This window comes from Anguilla anguilla, chromosome 1 (assembly GCF_013347855.1).
Source record: "Anguilla anguilla isolate fAngAng1 chromosome 1, fAngAng1.pri, whole genome shotgun sequence".
Taxonomy (NCBI): Eukaryota; Metazoa; Chordata; class Actinopteri; order Anguilliformes; family Anguillidae; genus Anguilla; species Anguilla anguilla.
The window spans coordinates 49331553-49353021 of NC_049201.1; the positions used below are offsets into that span (position 1 = coordinate 49331553).

Here is a 21469-nt window from a genome sequence, read left to right on the forward strand (position 1 = left end):
ATTTTTTTCTTATGTAGTTTTAAAAAATATCCACACATTGGCCAAATTCAGAATCAATCATGTTCTGAAGGCAGCTCTATCCCTGAGGCAGAAGAAATTCTATTAGTTAACTCTTGCTTAGTAGGTGGGCCTGTCTTTCAAATACTGTTGTCATCTCTGCTACCATCAGCCCTTTGACCACACTTTGTTAAATTGCCTGGTGAGTGCTTTATTTTTCATTTTTTTGTAATTTAACCATTTACCTAAAGATCTTTATAGTTATGAAATATTGCTGAATGAAAATGAATACCCTTGAATGACGACTTAGTTCTTTGAATGTGTTGATGTCTTATTGCTTTGGGAGAGTCCCTGATTGTGATCCTCATACACATTTTAGGCTTTTAGCAGAGGGACTGCGTATGATTCTTTGGGATGTCGACAGCAGACAGCCTTCACCTGGGATCTAAACCTCAACTTTGCAATTATAAAAAGGGCATGCTATCTGCTAGGCTATACCAACTTCATAGAATTCCAGTGGATACTTAGAAGAAAACGTAACAGACCCAGGGTTTCTTTGCGTTAGCTGGCTTCACAAAACCGAACAACCATAATTGGGCTCCCCAGTTGAGCCCAATTATGGTTTTTAGGATTTGAGGTTAACAACTTGCTAAGTGAACACTGGCTTTGTTAATCAAACTCTGTGCACCTTCCCATAAAAGTGACAGTACATATATTGCCTATAGCAGTACAGCATGGACCATAATCAAGCTGCATATTTCTCACCTGAGGAAAAAAGACTGATATGGACGGACATAATGGATGGATATGAAGACTAAATAGGAGTGGGCATTGCCAACTCAGAGCAAAGCAAGCCCTAACACTGAAACAGACACTGTACTGAGCTCCGCTTCCTCATGCTGGTACATTTCTATATGCTGTTTGTGGTGCTGAAAATATTGGCCTAATACTAAACTTAATTTGTACATTTGTTTCATACACAAAATGCACGGCAGAGTGCTTCACATTTGATGACAAGGATGAAGCAAAATAAAACCAACAAACCGTGCTGCTGCCAGATATGCAGTAGATACTACAATCATTGTTTCTCCTGATTAATTTTCCTATTGAACTCAATATAATATAATGTTTGTAGTATCTACTGCATATCTGGCAGAAGCACGGTGGTTTGAGGCTCATTTGATACCTTGGACCCTTGATGACTTAAAGCCATTTAGTCAACAAATGTGTTCCATACTGTATCAGCATAATTTACAGCTGAATCTAGTCCCACCCCCCAATTCCCATAGAGATCCATTCAAATGCAAAGAGTTCTTGTGTCGCTTGTAGGACAACCTGAAAATAAGATATCCAGACTCTGATGATGTTGATAGGTCACAGACATCAGGAAGTCATGGCATGCAAATGATATGCAACCAAATACAAAACATGTACACAATTTGTCTACTGTATAAGTGAATTTCCCTGTTTCTAGTTTTTCCCCGAACAGTTCACTGCAGCAAAAGTAAACGAGCAAATGGTGGCACAGGAGTGCACTTGCTTAATTCTTGCTAATTTTCTGACCAATAATTTGTTGTTAAGACCATTCAAAGCTTAATTTTTTTGCCATTTTGGGCTTGGCCCATCTTTTTTTGCCCAGGAGTGTACATCTCTGCAGGAAGTGCCACAGGAAACAGTATGCAACACATGACATTCAGCACACTAGAGTGCAACATCTAGTGCAGTGGTCTCCAACTCTGGTCCTGGAGAGCTACAGGGTCTGCTGGGTTTCATGGTGACTCTGCACTTCATGAATCAATTAGAGCAGTTGATTACACAGTTAACTCAACTCACCTGGTGTCTTGGGTCTCAATTGGGTGCTGATTTTAAAGTGAAAACAAAAACCAGCAGACCCTTTAGCTCTCCAGGACCAGAGTTGGAGACCACTGATCTAGTGGATACTATTGGACATAACACATAATCTTACATGAAAGAATTCTACTTCCAGTTGATCAGCAATAGCAGAAGGCCTATGCTATAGCCTCAGTATCAACTTTATGTAATAACATAATGTAACCCGTATAACAGTATAGCAACAATACCTTTGGTATTCAGTACTATAGCAAGGTAAGCATAACCAATGACAGCATCAGCTATTATTCACTGTTATTCAGCTCAATCAATATCACGAGTGATGTATAGCAACAAGTGTAATAGAGAAAATTATGCATTTGGAATAACTCACGTGAATGAGAGCAATAATTCACAGTCCATGACTCACTTAGTCTGTTACATAGTCTTTTAGCCAGCTAGGTCTCTGTCTGACTTTTGCTTTGGGAGAAGCAACTGTCTCTGGACATACATACTTGGTTCCACTTTCTTCTGTGCGGTGACAGTCTTTCCATACTTGGGATGTCCTTTGGGTACACAAAGAGGTGTTTTGACACGTACACACTCTCCCCCTCAGAAAGAAGGAGCACACGCACCATGTTTCACATCCACGTAGCGTTTCATTCTCGCCTGTTGATTGTGCACTCGTGCGTGTGCACCAGCGCCGGTAGTGGATGAAGCAGGGATCTGGTGTAGCACATTTAGACTGGTGCGCATCTTGTGAACATGGGGCATTTGAAATGGTCATAAACCAGTTTTAGCATGGGTTGTAGGATGGTAGATGTGTAGGAACTGAGTGACAGCAGCTTTCCAGGGGGTACCCTGAGCAATCACGGTTTGGACACATTCTTTTAACACTTGGTTCGCTCAATTACTCCATTAGATAATGGAAAGTAGACAGAGCAACACAGTGGTTGATGGTGTTAGGACTGTAACAAAGGCAGATGAACAGAATTGTGGTCCTTTATCAGAGGAAAGAGACAAACAATCACTGTGTCGGCAGAAAACTCACTTAAGAAAAGTAATAGCAGCCTCAGTAGTGACAGTAGCGGTATAAGCAATGTCACACCACTTACTGTAGTAGTCGGTGTGGGTGATCACATAATGACAGTCCCATTTGGCTGTCACAAATGAGCCAACAATGATGTGTGAAGTGACAACGCCACAGATGTGTGCACCACTTCTTCATGGCCCAAACATTTGAGTATTAGCACTCCGTGGGACACAGAGTCCTCAAAGAAAAAGCCACTGTTCCTTCTGTACTATCTGGGTGTATCTGTGTGAAAACAGCTACTAATCCATAATCAGAAGCATCAGTGGATGTAACTCTAGGCAAGGCAGGGTCGAACAGAGTGAGTACAGGGCCCACGACCAGTAGACGTTTCACCTCCATGAAACTTTCTTGTGCACGGTCTGTCCATTCAAAGTCTGTTTCTCGAATGACACATGCGTGTATTGGCTCACCTACTGGGAGGAACTTGTAGTACCAGGACAGTAATCCCAAGAATGCAGCATAGGAGCAGATACAGGTGCGTTCAGGATGGCCTCGGTGTGTTCCTTGTCAGGAAGAGTATCGGCAGTGATAATGTATCCCAGGAAACGGAAACTTGTCTGTCTGAAGCAGCACTTCACATCACTGAGCTGTAGGCCTGTGTCATTGAGTTCCAAAATGCAAAGAAGGTGAGGAACCTCTAAGCTTGTTTTTCCACCTCAGTTGTTACAAAATAAGAAACCGTAGTGGCAAAAGAATTGGTATTGTAAAACAGTTCATAGAGATAGAACCATGAGTTTCAAACAGTGCAAATTAGGCATTTAAAATTTGGGCTGGATTGGAGATGAAAAAAATACCGATGTGTATAGTATGATAAAGCAAATAATTAGGCAACTTTATTAATCATTACGGCAATTATCTAATTCAGACCAATGTTATGACTTAACATTATGTCATGTTGTATTTCTTATAGTGCATATTTGATATACACAATAGTAATCTTTCACATTATAATCTAGATATTTTTATGAATGCTTGTGTGCGTGTAACAGATGGGAGAGTTGTATGCGGATTGTGTAGTCGCAAATTTCTATCGTAATATTGCATTCTTAAAAAAACAATGAAACAACTGGGACATGACTTAAGACCAGGGTTTTGACAGTCTTAGCACTAATGCTTGTAGCTTCATCAAATAGCAAATATGCCAACAATACGCCTGACCAACCCCCCCTCATGGGCGCAAGTTCATTTGCTATACAAACAATGTGGGTGGTGGACAGGAAAATTACAACTGCGTCATTCTAAAACTAGCAAAGACACTGTGCACTGAGTGTAAGATAGAGCCCTTGACTTGTTAAATGATGTAAATGTTGTTTTGTGGGGGAACTCCCCTTTAACAACTATGGGAAAGACGTCATTTCCATAGGTACAAATAATACATGTGTGATACCAACATGTTAGCAGCTTTACTTGCAAATGGCGAATATGAAAGACTCAGTCATTCATATGTTGCAAAATTTTATTGGAAGCCATGGAGAGACAGCTCTCCCAGAAACAGTTCTTCATTATCTGAACAGTTCTCCAGTGTGTTGGTTACGACAGAGCAGTCTCGAGGGTTTCTTGCCCAGGCACCAGTGAGACAAACCTGGTCATTCTGAAAGAGAAAAAAAAACCTTGGTGGGTAAAAGTCTTGAATTGAATTTGCGAACATGTTTAAAATTGCCATTCTTTAAAAACAATTATGAAAATTCACATATCTGTGGTTCGGTGGTTTTTGAATTTCTTTGTATTTTGGTTGCATTCCTGTGTTAAAGTTGTGGTTAGTGGTTTGCAACTGTTCTTATACTATTGCATCACTTCAGATGTTCCACACATTATTTGCCAGAGTGCAAGAACTAGATTCCATCCTCTTCTTGTCTTGTCAAGCCTGCTCAGTTCTATTTGCATAAAACCAGACTTCTTATGTTGGATTTGGAGGCCTCTAGCTAAAGCCCCAATGGGGCATAATATGGTTTACTGAACGTATGTTTTTTTGATGGGTCAGTACCATTATCAATCGCATTGCCGTTCACCTCCACCTCACACAGAGTCAGGTATTTTGATTTCCCAGGGAGAAGAATGCTGACGTAGCGTCCCACCATCCCATTGCACTGATAGGTTCTGGTTTGCCCTGATGGGATGTAGGGAATCACAGCACACCTACAACATAAAAGCAAATTTAATTGAGGCATGTGGTTCAGGTGTTGAATTATTGGTGTTACTGTAACTGTAGAAAGATATGGAGGTATGCCCATCGTGAATATATCTGACACAAGTTTTGTCTGTGTGTGTTGGATGTGGCAGTGGGTCACCATACACTGGATTATCATTGCCATTGTTTTCCAGTGAGTCTCCGACATGAATCTCAGCTCCATTGATCCTCTCAGAACAGCAGTCCTCTCGGTTAGAAACGGCCACAGAAGTAATGCTGGACGATTTCAGCAGATCCACTCTCCACCAGGGGTTTGTTTCACCTTTTGTGTGGCTGCAGGACCCCTTTAAATACACTCCTTGGCGATTCCTGTCGATGGCATTGGTTGCATTACCGAAACTGTCCCACCGCGTTGATTGGGTAGTTTGGCCACCAGTAGCAAGGTTCTCTTCAAGAAAGGATGGGAAAAATTCATGCCAAATTTTATTATTCACATTGTAGTAATGATATATATATATTTTTTTTTTGCTTGTTTATCCCTAGTATCACTTTGTAATTCAACATCATTCCATTTTAACATCGTTTTATCCTCGAATTTTTCTTTTTCTCTCAAATTTGGATTCAAAGTTATACTTGTAGGCTCACGCCATCACTGAAATGTTATCTATCAGTTAAGCAGGGCATAGCATGTACATGAATCCTCAGAAATGCATGTAGCTAGCTGCCACTTTTTCAGTAGACCATGCCATCATTGTTTCAGTGGAATGTACCCTTTACGCTGCTTCTGCAGGCAGACTGCAGGTTCAAGATCGATCATGACTATAACCCTCCTTCCCTAGCTATGGCTAGTCTCGTTCTCATTTTCAAAAGGAAAGTCTTAAACTGTCTGATTACTTTTCCTCAAAAAAGGTGGATGGTGGCGAGATGTGGCGCAGTCTGTAAGGTGGCTGATTCCTGAGCCATGAATGAATCCCTGCCATGGGGGCTTGATCTCTACCATGGCACCTTCTCAGCTAGCATCCTTGCTCTATCTGTTACCCTCTCTGCTTGCTCCCTCTTTGAATGAAGCAAAAAATACTGAGGAGGGCAGGCTTGTCTGCTCTCCTTTTTTCTTTTTTCTTTTTTAAAGGTAGTGTTTCGTGTATAAATCAGAGGTCAGCCGGGGCCAAGAGGTGCCGCTGTGTCTGTTCACACCCGATGCCCCAGACAAGTTGATCTCGAAGAAGCTCTTCAAATGTTGCAGCAAATTCACGCCAAGAAACCTGATGTTTCAGGCAAGCTGCATAAGCTGTGACTGCTTCCCCAGGGCTTCTGACACAGAACTGGAACTTAAAATGTTAGACTATTCCATTGGGCTTGGGATTAAAATGATCTCTGACACATGTAATGATTTCCAAATAAGGCACTTCAGGGGGCTTCCGTGGGGCTATCAAGTCCATAACCAGACCGTATAATGTACTGCCACAAGCAGAGAATAAAACAGCCCATTTGGTTTAGTCTTTAGTTATTTAATTTTCTTCAAAGTAAAAAAGTCACCCTTTCAGTATATCTGCTCCATGTTTCAGCAGCTGGGTCATAAATGACAATTGTCCCAAAAAGTTCCTTAATCATATAACCCAAAACTCGGGCATTCTGGCTGGATTTTCAATATCAATTTCATTGTAGTACATTTCACCTCCAGCGGGTGGCAGATTTGCTGTAGAAAGAGGTACAGACTAGATAGTAGCTAACACTGTATCAAGCCTAGTCTTGAAAATCCCCAGAGTTTCTGCCTCTACTACATGACCTGGCAGGGTATTCCACACATTGACTACTCTCTCTGTGAAAAAAATCTTCCTAATATCTGTATGGAATCTACCTTTTGTTAATTTCCATCTATGTCCCCTTGTTCTACTAACAGAACTCAACCTGAAGAATCTCTTGTATTTCACTTATCTTACTCATTCAAAGTTAAGACACTGTGATATGGCAAAACATTTTATAAGCCCAATATACGAGTTGAGTTGAGCTGTCCTACCTTGAACTGTCCTACTCGCAGTACATTGTCTGTCTCGTGTGACTTCATCCTCTTCAGCGAACGCTGGGGAAAAGAGCAATAATAAATATGAATTTATTATGATAAACGCTAAAGCAGGATGACTTGTTACATTTATTATGCCAAAAAGAGAGACTATTGCAAAATATCACATTATTCATCAACTCTGTTTATAAAGACAGTCTATCCATAATTTATGCCACTAATGTTGCTAACATTTTAACTACAGTGAATTGAAATTAAGAGTTGCTTTTATTGTCATTTTTCTCATTACAGACGAGTGTAAGAATGAAAGAAATACAGGACCACGATGCAGTAAATAACTACCATAAACAATTAAAAAAGGAAAGAAACACAGGAGTTACATTTATAAGAAAGAACGATGAACAATAAATGCAAAGTATGCAATTTTCCTGCTTCTGTGATTTAAATCAAAGTCAAATTTGACAGCATTTGATCCACGGAAACCGTTGATTGCCTTTTGAATAGACAGTGAAACATCCACGCACTGCATGGGAAAGCCCTGAAATAAGTAACCTGCTGGAGGATGGCCTGTGCCATACACCTTAGACATGGTCTGGGCAGGCGGGTGGCGAACAGCGCAAGTGAAAGACTGGACTGACTCAGCAATTCCGACTAGCTTCCAATATTGCACTACGCCATGAAATATTGACTGACATACCCCCCATTTCAGCACAGGACGAGTCACGAAATTATCAAAGCACTCAAGTGTGTCAAAATATATGGCGGAAATACCAATTTGCCTGTGCAACAACTCGCAACACGCCACATACCGGCCGGGAGAAAAACTCTTTATGTTCTGAAAATATTTTCAAAAAAGAAAACAAAATAGTTGATATGAAAGGCAAAATATATGCCATGAAGCACAGATAAATATGTTCACATGCTCTAAGAAAATGTCAAACATATGTAAGGTACAAAAAATATCTTCAAATAGTCATATTTACAAATCAGCTCTTGATTTTGTAAGGGTTGCTGGACCATCTCTGTTTTGGATGAAACTGGCTGCTCTTGCTCCCGGTTCAGTTTGTGGTCAGATAATCTGTGATCGATTGGTTTGCCTTGCACCTTGAATTAATGCACAGACGTCATGAAGTGTGCAGTTTAGTCCTCTGTTGCCCTTTGCTGATGATGCCTTTCCCTCAGAGTTCCATGCCTCAGAAGCATCAGCAAGCTGAGTTGTCCTGGTCACTCAAGATTCTGCCCAAGCTATCACCCCTCTTTCAGTGACTGAGGCCTCTTCTTGCAGCCATTTTAGCCATAATTATCGCCATCCAGGCATGTCCAGCATTATCAACATCACCTGATTACCTATGTGTGTGGTAGCATTATTCTTCCTAGTTTACATTTTTGTTCACTGGCAATTTTCCAACTGAAGCTTATTTTACAGCTTGAATGTTATAACAATGCAGAAAATCTCTCTTGAATCCTTGGGGAGGCATTTTCAAATTTCCCAACTTTTTTTCCCCTACCTACCAACCCAGTGTTCATAGGCCCATGTAGATGATTGTTGGTAATGACTATGTACGAGCTCTTGCAGGGGAGTGTAAAGAATTTTGAATGCAAATAAATATTTTATGCTTACCCAAGAGTACATTTTCTTTCAGGTATTCAGTTGCTTGGGTAGAGTCGGGATCTATAAAGAGAAAGAAAGACTGAATCATTCTACTACTATATTATCTTAATGTGACTTTATTCCTCACATCCTACAGCTGACTCATTATGCTTGCTGGAAGAGCACATCCTTTTTTAATCAAACAGAAAATAAGCATTCCAGTCTAAATAAACCATTACTAAGTCAGCAGAAACACTAATATGTATACAATATTATTTCAATATTTTGGTTTTAAATGACTAATATAAACATTGTCTTATTACTAAAAATGTATGGTCATCATAAAATAACACAAGCATGTAGCTGATGTATCAATAGGCTAACTGACAAAACTGATCTTGCCAGTAATGCCAAATTGATTAATGCCAGTAATGCAATGGCAAAAACAGATAGAAACAGATAAGGCCCTTGTTGCCCACCTCTAACTTAGACCTCAAACCCACAAATGCCCCTGAGAAAATTCACGCAAAATTTGTCTGGGCCAATGGAGAATTGAAATAAATGTAGAAAAGCTCCCGTAGGTGAACTATTCCTTTAAGACCGGGTGTTTGTTTCTCTTAACACTTTCAATATTAAAAAGGGATGTACAGTTCAATTTACAATAAGAAATAAAATAGATGATTAAATTAAATTGATGATTGTCAGGTAATTGAACAGAGTACACATTCATAACTATTTGAATATTCTGACTCATCCCTGTTGTGTACGTATAATTTGAATATGAAATTAACAATAACTGCATTCTTGCCACAAGGCAAGAGTGAAAAATTCCTAAATGCCTGATTTCACATTTAAGAGTAAATCACATTTAATAATTTTCTTTGATAAATGTCAAAAATGTAAACATGCAATTACATATTGTGCCAAATAATTGTTGAATGGATTGCATGAAGTCAAAGGCGAATGACAGGATTTCTTCAAATTCTTCTGATGAGTCTGGTTCAGTAACTGTCAAAAGCAAAAAACATGAATTTTACGTAATTGTTATTTCACTCCTCAGATGTTCCAAAAAATGCAGAGATAGACTGTAATTATATTAACAGTTCACATGATCATGTTCATATGATATACACTTGCAGAGATGAATTGCGTGTAATGTTCTTGAAAGAGCTCCTTCAGAAAGTGTCTGCAAGCATCTGACTGTTCAACACCACATGCGCTCTCATAATGTAACATCAAGAACTAAGCATAGTTTACATTATTGTGGTAATACCATGGATAGTATATTGATCTGAAGAATGTATGTGAGTAATCAGTATATGGAAAGAACAATAATTTCCTTTGATAAATACAAAAATAAAAAAACCAAAAGCGTCGATGCTGTACTTACCCAATGGTGGACAGTCTGTCTTGACTTCTGGCAGGGAGATTGATTTTGTGAAGAGAAAGATATACAGGTTTAAAAGTTATCTTACTGTAGACATAAAGCACAACAAGAAACTTCACCTGTAGGTCAGCTATGCTTGACAGTGAGACACTGGTACAAGTCAATAAAATTTTGTTGGTGCATAGGAACATTGATTGGTTTGTGTAATTAATATCTGATGATGTTTACTCTTGGTTTCATTCTTTTTAACAGGCTACTGGAATCTACTGTTCTTGTCATGTAACATTTTGATATGTCCTTCTCTGTACGAACCAGGATCAGGTTCTGCATGGACTTCCACTTCACACAGAGTCAGGTATTTATCGCAGCCAGGGAGGAAGATGTTGACGTAACGTCCCATCATCCCATGACACTGAAAGGTCAAGGTCTCCCATGCAGGAACAGAGGAAATCACAGTACATCTGTGGGAGGAATTGCAGATTTTAGGCAATGTGAATAAAACATCCCCAACTGCTATTATTAAAAAGAAAAGTTTTAGCATTATTTAAAAAAGGTTGAAAATATTTGTTTTTATTAAGATGAAAAGGAAATTGAGCGGATAGGACAACTGTTGGTCTTAGACTATGCAAATGACTTCATGGCATCAGTAAAAACAGCCAGCTTAAAATTGGGGTCAAAAAAGAGCCAATACTATCTTGTCAAGAGCTAAGATCTAAGGGATAAAAGAAAGTGGGGTTCCCATTTCTGCTTTAGCAGGGATGCAAGCCTTGATCTTTATAATGGATAGTGACATGCTTATTGTGTACTTTCTTTAGAAGGATGTTTATGCAGAAATATTTCACATGAGAAATCACCTGAAAAATATACAATCATATTTAAATGTACCGGATCAGGACCTGCTCTGTCACTGCAATACAATAGACTAAGGGCCCAATATACAAAATGTGATTAATAGGCATTCCCATTTGATGACTGCGTAATTGGCTTAAAATAACACGAGTAGACTGTGTACACACACTAACATACTGTAGTCTCATCAGGCTACATTCTGCGCTGAGAGTTTTATGTACATACTTGTAAAACTGGTGTCTTTTCACCAATCATGACATGCAAATTAGCAAGAAGGGCACTTCGGTCCAGGTTACTATACTTTATGCTTTAGCACTTCAAATAATAATATTTTCAGAATTTAGTAAATGTACAATTGCAAAGTGAATTTTTAAGAAAACAGCCCATTGTGTTTTCTGGATTCTGGATGTGTTTGCAACATTCAGCGGCCTAAATAACCAGGATTTTTGAGACAAAGCTGTAAAGTAGGGGTGCGGTCCGCTGCCTTACATTGGATTGTTGTTGCCGTTGTTTTCCAAGGAATCTCCAATTCGGAGCTCAGCTCCATCAATCATCTCTGCGCAGCAGTCATCTCTGCTGGTGATGGTTACAGAGGTGACATTATAGGCTTTCTCCAGGTCCACTCTCCACCAGGGGTCAGCTTCAGTGCGGGTCTGAGTGCAAGATCCCATTCGGAACCAAGTGTTGCGTTTTCCATCAACGGCCTTGCTAGCCTGGCCCCGAGAGATGGATGATGACTGACGCGCCTTTTTCCGCAAAGCAACATTCCCTTAAGGAAGAAGAAAGTGTGATGTCATAGCAGCTCAAAAAACTTATAAAAAGCACATTTTAATTTGCTGCATGTTTTGAGCGTATGTCACAATGGCAAGAAAAGCTGACATCAAGATAAAGTGGTGGATTAATGCACAAAGGATAGTGTTAAGTGTTTAAACTGTATTTGATTGGTTTTTGTCATAACAGGTAGTTCTTAGAAACTAAATCATACAATCAGATATAGAACACACAACAATGCTGCCGTGGATTGCTGTTTTGATTCTTCCTGAGGTTATCACTTGAATTCCAGGCAGCCAATCAAGAGTTATATCTGTAGGTAGTTTGGTAATTGCCATGCATGAATTAGTGCAAGGACTGAGGGATTCAGTTGGTGGGCAGTGGACTGAAAAGTAGTGGTACTGCTGCATGCCCTTTTGTAGGAGATGGGCAAATAAATAGAATTGGGTATTTAAAACTGGGAGCAAAAGTCAGAGATAAATAAAGAATAATTAATAAACAGTGATTAATAATAATCATCATCATTCTTTACCAATATCAAACATACTGTGATAGAATATTCCCAAAACCAGTTATTTTCAGAAGAAGATGCATTTACCTTTTTGTGTTATACTGGGTCCCAAAGTGGAAGCTATTCCGGTGATTTCTAAAAAAAAATGTAATGAATTCACTGTAAATTAAAAGGGATGTTTTGATTACACATTTTTTTTTTTTTTTTTTTTTTGTTCAAATATTGTACATCTAGACATATGAGCGTAAAATCAGTGGATCACACACACCTGGGCTGCGTTGGCTAATCAGCCCAGGTGCTTGAAGGTGCGCTGCTCTCCACAGTTCGGGGCCGAAACCGGGAGCAAGGGGCGCCACCAGCTGGCACAGCCGTGACCAATCCGCCAATCCGCGGACTGACTGCCACACACCTTCCACGCAAGAATTCAGCCGAAGGCTAATTCAGCTTATGCCGAAACCGCTCACGAAATAAAATAAACGGACCACTTCACCCTTCCCCCTTACGGGTTCCGGGCAAAAACAATTAGTTAAAACAACAAGCTAAAATAACAAAGACAAAAGAAAGTAAAACAGAGCAGCAACTTTTCAGTTCGCCTGCTCTGTATCTGACCCGCCTTCCCGGCCAGGTCCAGCTCCTCCAGCATCCCAGCTGAGGATTACTTCCTTTTCAGTCTTTAGTGCTTAAAATAAAGCGAAATGAAAATCATAATTGCGCTCTCGGTGTTAGCTCCCGGTCTCGGCCCCGAACTGTGGAGAGCAGAACAGCTTTAAACACCTGGGCTGATTAGCCAACGCAGCCCAGGTGTGTGTGCTCTCTCCACCAGCCGGCACAGCCGAGACCAATCCACCTCTCAGGCAGACCGACTGCCACAGTGTCATTTTGCCCTGATATTATGTTCTGGTCCATACCTGCAGGACTCGCATAGACTTCCACTTCACACAGAGTCAGGAATTGGGTGTATCCTCGGAGAAGAACGTTGATGTAGCGACCCACCATCCCACTGCAATTAAAACTGACGGGTTCCCATGGTGGAATGGTTGAGATCACAGCACACCTGAAATGGAGATTGAGGAGGGAGACAAATCATTCAGTCCTGTAATGGCCAACAAATTATCTTTTATGACCAAAAGTGGTGGGAAGAACGAGAACGACATACGTTGGGTTGTCATTGCCATTGTTCTCCAGGGAGTTCCCAATGTGAATCTCAGCATCATTGAGTCGCTCAGAGAAGCCGTCCCCTCTGTTAGAGATGATCACTGAGGATACTCTGTGCACACCCAGCAGGTCCACTCTCCACCAGGGGTTAGTTTCACCCTCAGTATGGCTACAGGATCCATGATAGTAGTCACCATCGCGGTTTCCATTAATAGCCCTCCTAGCATAAGCACTGCCATATGTTGAAGATTGAACAGCCTTTCCTTTCAAGGCCACATTCTCTATAGGAATAATCAAAGACTGTGACAGCCAGAGCCAACAAAATTTGTACATTGCTGCCTGTCATTCTGCTTTGTTTAACCCTGAAATATGTAAGAGTAATATGTCCGAGTTGTGTAAGAGAAAGCCTCTAGTCCACATTTCACAATTAATACCTTCCTAAATGTAATCCATTGGCAATAATACAGTCTATCAATGCATTGAAAATAATGCAGACTTTTTTAAAGTGCAGTGTCGACCAGGAAGTTCAATGAAAATTCATAAAGTGTAGCTATTAACAATAACAGTTACATAGCCAACAATGCAAAAATTCCTTACATTTAGAAAACATTTTTTATTTGAAACAGTCATTAAAAACACTGGCTCAAAATGTGCTTGTTTGAGCTTTTCTTAGTGCCAATCAGGGGCCTCGTTTATAAAAAATGTTCATAGATTTATACTTGAACTTAGTCTTAAGATAATTTCTGACGGTGTGCTTACGTTCGATTCCTAAAAGATACTGAGCATAAAAAACCTTGCTTACGCAGGTTCTAAGAAGCTTTCAACTTACGCACCTGTGATCTATAGATCTCAAATTAACTTAAAATTGACAGCACGTGAACGTGCCTTACAATCAGCGATTTGCTCTTATATAATGCTAGCACAAATGAGGGTTTAGTCAGGAATAACCATGAACCAAAAGAGAAAAGCAAACTTTTTGAAAGACGAGATCACGGCAATGGTAGAGGAGATTGAAGACAGGCAACACGTATTATTCAGCGGACTAAATAGTAGGTTGACAAACAAAGCCAAACAGGTAGCTTGGGAGTGTGTCGCCGCTGCAGGTGGGGCAGCAAAAAGCTAATGCAAAGTTCACCACAGGCTTGGACGCATATGCGTCCCAAACTGCAATACCCCTACATAACCAGCAGGAAAACCACTTACGTCAAGTCTAGACTTTGCTTAGAGATAAGATCATTTCCACGTCAAAGTAAGGTTTTATAAATAACTACTTGTATGTGATTTTCTGCGTAAGTCATACTTAAGATCAAAATTGATCGTAAGTCCATTTTATAAGTGAGGCCCCAGGACAGGAAAATTAAATATTTCCCCTCCCCTCACTGATGGTTACCTAGTGTATGTTCGTGGTGCTCACATCGTCCCAACGCAAGGACTGCAGTCAGAAGAATTACTGTTACTCCCTTCATCCTAGAACAGAAGAACAATGATCTTCACTTTCAAACCTGTGTATGAATTTGTTTAATGAAATGTTCTAAATATCGTAAGGGAACAAATCTTCTGGTTAACACAGTTATAATTCCAGCCTACCTTAAGGTTGAGGTCTCTTCTGTGAAAAACATGCAATTTCCCTGCAACATGCAACCTTTTTGTACTACCCCCTATTTCAGATTTTTTTATAACTGCATACCAAATTCCAAATTAAAATGGGTAGCCTTGCAATAAGAAAAACTATCTGCATTAGAACCTACCTTAATTTTCTATCAATTTATGCTTTGTAGATCAAATATTTTCCAGGACACTGATTAAAGACTACTATGAGAAAGAGATGTTCACGAATATACAGCAAGTTATATATTCAGTAACCCAATGAAAATCAGTGTGTCAGCCGATGGAATTCGTCATGTATTTTGATGTCAGAAGAGACTCCTGCTCAATTAAATAGGCACTTTAGCCTGAACTTTACCCTGAACTGTCCAGTGTAAATATAATTTCTCAATATTTGCATTAGATGTTTTCTATTTTGTGTGTGTGTTGCATTTTATTTGAACTATATGATAAGGAACAGAGTCCGCACACTGTAGCTTATGATATCCTGAAAAATATATGTTTGGGTGGAGACGTCGTTGTTTTGATTATTGTATCCTTTTGTTTTGTTTTGTTTTGTTTTGTTTTGTTTCTGCCCAGCACATTTAGCTACAGTATACTGGATGAGCATGTTCTAACTCAGTTCACTTTCAATTATTATCAGAAGGCATACAGCCATGGCCACTATACATGTGTAGGTAAAGTATGAGGTGTTGCAGGTGCAAAACCTATGGCAAGACAGTTTTTGTAACCCCTTGCAGCCACTTGCATTGTACAGTGCTACTCGTTTCACACTTCTGCTTGTGAGTTCTATTGGCCAATTTAACAAATTCTTTGTTTTTGAAAATTGTGTGATTTCTACTTCTTTTTCAGTTTGACAAATTTGCCTTGACTGCTTCATGAATTTAGCCAATAGTTTCTATGACAAATGCCCAACCTTAATTATTGTGACTGTGTAATCTGTACTGTTTGATGATTTCTTGGTTGGGGAGTTTAAATGGTATGATTCTTGTTGGAAATATTCTCTCGATGTCTCTTCAATACCTATACCTGTGTCTCCATCTTGCTTGTGCCTTGATTTATGCCTGATCTTTAGAGGCATCAACCCTTGTTTATTGCGTGAATGTTTGGAAAGTCAACTGAATACATAGTAATATCTCTGAATGTATAAAAGTAATGATCACTATTTTCATTACATATCAATTGTTTATTCAAATTTTGTACATCTGTGGTGTTTCTGGGGAAATGTTTTCGGCCGTCGGAAACGAGTGAGTAAGACATCCAGCAGAGTTCGTCCAGCTGATGGAAAACAACCGCACACCCAAACACCCACACAAATGGGACTGTTCATGTTATCCCATAATCTGTATTGAGGTTGAATTGATGTTTAAAATTAAATGTGACCCGTGGGCTTGAGGTTCATAGAAGAGGTGAGAAACATAGCAAAATCACAGAGACCAATAAAGTGTGATCATTTGTAAGATGAATCACAAATAATTTGTTTATTACGCTTGGTGCATACTACAGGATAAATAAACTGATTTTGGGGCCAATTCACCCCTCGAGACAATCGCCAGGACGTTGCCGATTTGGGGCGGGTCCAAATTTATTATCTGCCCAGATTATCCTGCAGTATGAGGGGAATGGTGATGGAATTTGAAAAGAAACTCACAAAAGCTAGTGAAAGCCAACCTGACTGGGAAGTTAAATGTTTGTTTTTATGCAAAGTGAGTTTCTGTGAGATCCCAGGGTCTGAGAGTCAAGACTCATGGGCATGTGTCAGGAATCCTGCCTGATTCTCCTTGTGTTCCGTTTTAGTTTTGTTTATTTTTTATTTTCTAGTGTTTATTTATTTTTATTTTCAGTTTACTTGTTTTCGCTTGCGGTTGTGTTTTCTGTGTTCGTGTGCTTGGGTGTGCGTTTGTTATTGTTTTTCCCCCTTAGGTTCCTGGTTCCTGTCCACGCCCACGCCCCGCCCCAGTTCCACCGGTTTCCGCATCTGCAATCAAGCCTCCACTTACCTTCCTCACCTGCATCCCATCTTCACTCATTGGCGTTGCTATTTAGTTTCTGTGTGCACCTTTTTTCTTTGCCAGATCGTGATTTTTCGAGTAGCCTTTCCAGCCTTGTATTGTGTTTTGTCCTTCCTGGTTTTTCGACTTTTGCTTGTTTGTTTCCGACCTCGAGTTTAGCCTGCCCGTGTTATTCCTTGCCTTGGTATTTTGACCCTTGCCTGTTTAATCGACCTGCCCCTCGGTTCCCGTTTTTGTGCCTCTGCCCTGTCTATTTGATTTCCCGGATTTTGACCCCTGCCTGTACTTGATTAAGAGACTGCTTCTGATTCTGTGCTTCGCAAAATAAATCGCATCTTCTACTAACTCTGGTCCGCTTCTGAGTCCCACCCCAGACCCTGACAGCATGAGTATAAACGTTCAGTGTGTGATGCTCCTTCCTGGCCAAATCATCTAGTGTGTGCGTTCTTATGTCTGAAAGACAAAAAATCTGTGAAATATGATGATGTGCAGGATGTCAGGTGTCCACATACTTTTGGCCATCTAGTGTTACTTCTGATGATATGACAGTTTTTCTCAATAAAATTTCATCGGTCAGTTTTGACCAGAAACACAGCACGTCATTATGCGGCACCATTACAAAATTATAAATGTTTCAAAACAAGTATCCTGGGTAAGCTTTGACATATACCAGTCTGTGATAATCTCTCAGTGTGTTTTCCACTGGTATATACTAAACAGAAACCAATTCATAAATGTGCTTATTTAACTCAAAAATGGGTGGTATAATTTTTGTTAAATGAGTTCTAAAAAAATTCAAAAAAGAAGAGTCAAACTTGTGATAATGTGTAAGACAACATTTGCTGATCACTTTTTATTATGATTGCTTCATAAATAGTTAAAATGGACAATAGAAACTTGACCCAAAGACAACACAAGGGTTAATCTCATGCAGATAACTTAGATAAACATGCAGCTGAACAAGCCTTTCCTAGTTTTATTTATTTAATTTTTTACTGTGGGTTACTATCTCTCAAATGACAGGCAGGCTATGGCAAATATACTGTAGCATGAGAGCAGATCCTGGTCTGTCTCCTTTTTTTGTGTTGTTTTCTGTTGTCCAATCAACCAATCAGAACTAAGTTAAATTACATTATTCATTTTGAAGTTCTTTTCTAACATTTTTGATTGGCTAAACCTCCTGAGCAGATAAAGAGTGGGAAATGAGGAGACAAATATTAACTTGGAAAAAGTGTGGATCAAAATATTTGATTATTCAAAGTCCATGGTCAGAGTTTTGGAGGGCAGACATCGAGATACACAAGAACTGGAGACAGCTACCATATAACAGTTCCATGGAGTCTTATGGGTGCTGCTCATTTATCATGAAATACGTGCTAAGAAATTGCACATTCACCTAAATAAATTAACATTTGTATCCGGTTAGTAGTAGCTTACAATTAAAAGCAGAATGCGAAGGCATTGTCACTATCAGCATAACTAGCACGGAAAGAACTTCAGCAAAATTCTATGAACTCCTGCAGCCACTGACGTGATGTGTAGCCTAGCACAGCACATAGGCAGGCATACATGCGTTTCTAAACACATTGAACTTTGAGGATAGTCAATGGATAACGTGCACACAGATAAAATGCAAAAATTACGTAAAATATGTTGATAGATTAGGCTTATTTATCATTTTATATTTTGTACATTTGACACTCATTTAACCCTCTTTCTTCACCTCAAAAAATCCAGCTCATCTTGAAGTTGCTCTGTCCCTTGTTTTAGTTTTATTCTGGTTATACTAAAAACTCAATGGGACTGAATTTCAAGATAGCTCCTTGTGACCAAACTCCCTATGCAGAAGTAGCTGTCCTCCTCAAAGCGCAAAACACACACGAAAGGAAGTTACACTCATCCCATAGCCCAGCTCACCAGTTTTAATCTTTTATTTCCAGATGAGAAATGTTACACAAGCTCCCATGAACATTTTCTTGTTTAACACTGTTGCCATTCAATTGTCTGATTGTAGGTTGTAATCAGACGATTGACTGGCAACAGTATCAGTCTTTAAAGGCACCCATTCAAATTTTGCAATGAAGTCTGCAGTCATATGTGAGGAAGGTAATGTGAATAGCTTGCTATTACTATTAACATATTAAAATAAGTTGCTTGCATTGTTCAAATTGTATTATACAGTTATTATAAAATTATATGTATTGTTCAATAAGTCATATACACTGCCTGGCTAAAAAAAAAGTTGCCGTTTGGATTTTTTTGGACAGTGCCCACTGTACAAGCCTCTGGAGGCAGTGTTATGATCTGGGGTTGTTTCAATCGGTCAGGTCTAGGCTCAGCAACGTTATGCAGCAATAAAATGAAGTCAGCTGAGTACCTGAATGTACTGAATGACCAGGTTATCCCATCATTGGATTTTTTCTTCCCTGATGGCACGTGCATATTCCAGGATGACAATGCCAAGATTCATTGGGCTCAAATTGTGAAAGAGTGGTTCTGGGAGCATGAGGAATCATTTTAACACATGAATTGGCCACCAGAGTCCTGACCTTAACCCCATTGAAAGTGTTTGGGATGTGCTGGAGAAAACTTTACAGAGTGGTTTGACTCTCCCTTCATCAATTCTGCTGATACATTGTAGATATGTCCATGATATGTTAACAAATTAATTTTGTGTTTGTCATTTCCATTAAAAGGAAACACTGCTGATTTCGCCCTTAAATTGTCGTTTTTTAGGCATATAATTGTGTTTTATTCTTAAGAAAGGTGCGTTTAACCCATTTGTCACAGATGCTAGTGTGCTATTAAGATGGAGCCATCTCTCTAATCAAATGAAAATGAGAATGTTTTAGAATGCTTTGTAAGATAACATTTTAGTTAGCAGTACAGGGACCACAAGATATATTCCAAAAAAACAGAATGAGTTTTATTTATGACATTTTAAAAATAATTATAATAATTTCCTATTTACTTGTTATAAAATAATTATTTTTGTGTCATGCATTTACATTTTGTGTAAACCCATTTCCCAGTCTGTACTGGTGCAGATCTGCAGTCCCCCACAGACATGTAGACCAGCCTGATGAGTCACTCAGTTCCTTCACTATCTGAAGCATTTTGCCTGATGATGCTTGTACTACTATAATGTAATATCAGTGAAAGTGGCTTATCTTGCAGATTAAGTTGATGAAGTGCTGACAAATAGGAAATGAAGATGTTTACTGTTGTAAGAGGCCACCATATTGTGGTGTTATGCAAACATTTGTATTCAGGCAGAAGAAACGCAACTGCAAATGTCTCAGTTCCTTAAACCAAAGCATCCTGCAGTTGTTGCTTCACACCTGTGGTGCACAATGCAACATTAGTGCCGTGAACAGATGCCATGGGTGTGGGGATGGGGCTGGTGATCTACTTCATTACCAGAATAAAGCAGCACCACAGACATCAGCAGCAAGCTGTACCCCTGCACAGTATTTCAGAAGTACTCATGAATGTCAAAAGCTTGTCTGCAAAAAAAAAAAAGATGCCCCGTGAGGCCGGCCGTGAGCCAACAAAATAAATTCACCACAGAGCTCTTTTTGTTTCCAACGGCGTGTGCTTTGGTTACATCAGAAGAATTTTAAGAAGCTAATAGTAAGCCCCTTAAGACCCCTTTCTCTGTGGATTTCTGCAGCGGCTGCTCTCCATCAATGCTGGATTATGGCCGCTCAGCATTTGGCATGTATCTCTTTGTGTTGGGCTGGGGAACCATACCCCTCTCAACCAAACTAAGGGACCTGGTAAAGAGGGGGCCGAGATTACCTTCTGGCGATCAGAGGATTCTGCCAGGCGTGTAATGAAGCCCTCGGGTTGGCTGAAGGTCCCATCCCACTGCTGCCCTTCAGGTCCACTGATTGTCCCAAGGCTGGCCAATCAGTTATAGCTGGTGCTTGCCCGTTGTTACGTTGTATTTTTGAGAAATAACTGGACATCCTTACCTATTAAAATGTAAGTCCTGTGAAAATACACATAATAAACTGTATTAAAAATCCCCTTCACACATTTAGTAATACTAATACAGCCTTATTTACTATATCAACTTTAAGACAAGCAACGCGCTCGTAATTATCTCATTGCGACCCATTAAAGCCAATGGCGCAGACGTTGCTTCATAATTTCAAACTGCTTTCCTAACGGCTATTTTGCATCCTGCGACTTGGGTTACAACAGTGAATATGTACGGATTCCTAGACATGCTGACAGAGACCATCCTTTCTCATATTAACCGCAAATACGCGCGACAGGATACTAGAAAATCTATGTCAAGTTCCATTCATTTATATGGGGTGGTCGATACACGTCATCTTACTCTTAGCAACCAAAAGCTAGCCCTGGACCACCTCTGACTTATTTGCCGGCACAGAAAAAAATCATGAAAGTACTGAAAAAATAACCACAGGAGGATAACAAGGGCGTTCTATCCCTACATAACTAGGTACAGGTTGTTACCGATATTTCGCCTATTTCATATATAGTTGCAA

At 39.7% G+C, this 21469-nt stretch overlaps 1 protein-coding gene across 1 annotated transcript in view; it reads right to left on the bottom strand.

The window, feature by feature from the left end:
* Window positions 1-4364: 4364 nt before the first annotated feature.
* Window positions 4365-21469, bottom strand: part of LOC118228382 — a 52054-nt gene continuing 34949 nt past the window's right edge. The window contains exons 14-28 of the mRNA XM_035419903.1: window positions 20751-20827; window positions 14920-14990; window positions 14723-14799; window positions 13334-13613; window positions 13086-13231; window positions 12265-12312; window positions 11385-11664; window positions 10359-10507; window positions 10050-10088; window positions 9575-9667; window positions 8690-8740; window positions 7066-7128; window positions 5214-5496; window positions 4905-5056; window positions 4365-4511 (exon numbers count right to left, since the gene is read on the bottom strand). Of these exons, the coding sequence (XP_035275794.1) occupies window positions 4507-4511; window positions 4905-5056; window positions 5214-5496; window positions 7066-7128; window positions 8690-8740; window positions 9575-9667; window positions 10050-10088; window positions 10359-10507; window positions 11385-11664; window positions 12265-12312; window positions 13086-13231; window positions 13334-13613; window positions 14723-14799; window positions 14920-14990; window positions 20751-20827 (1814 nt within the window). The 3' untranslated portion in view covers window positions 4365-4506. The remainder of the gene's footprint in view (window positions 4512-4904; window positions 5057-5213; window positions 5497-7065; window positions 7129-8689; window positions 8741-9574; window positions 9668-10049; window positions 10089-10358; window positions 10508-11384; window positions 11665-12264; window positions 12313-13085; window positions 13232-13333; window positions 13614-14722; window positions 14800-14919; window positions 14991-20750; window positions 20828-21469) is intronic.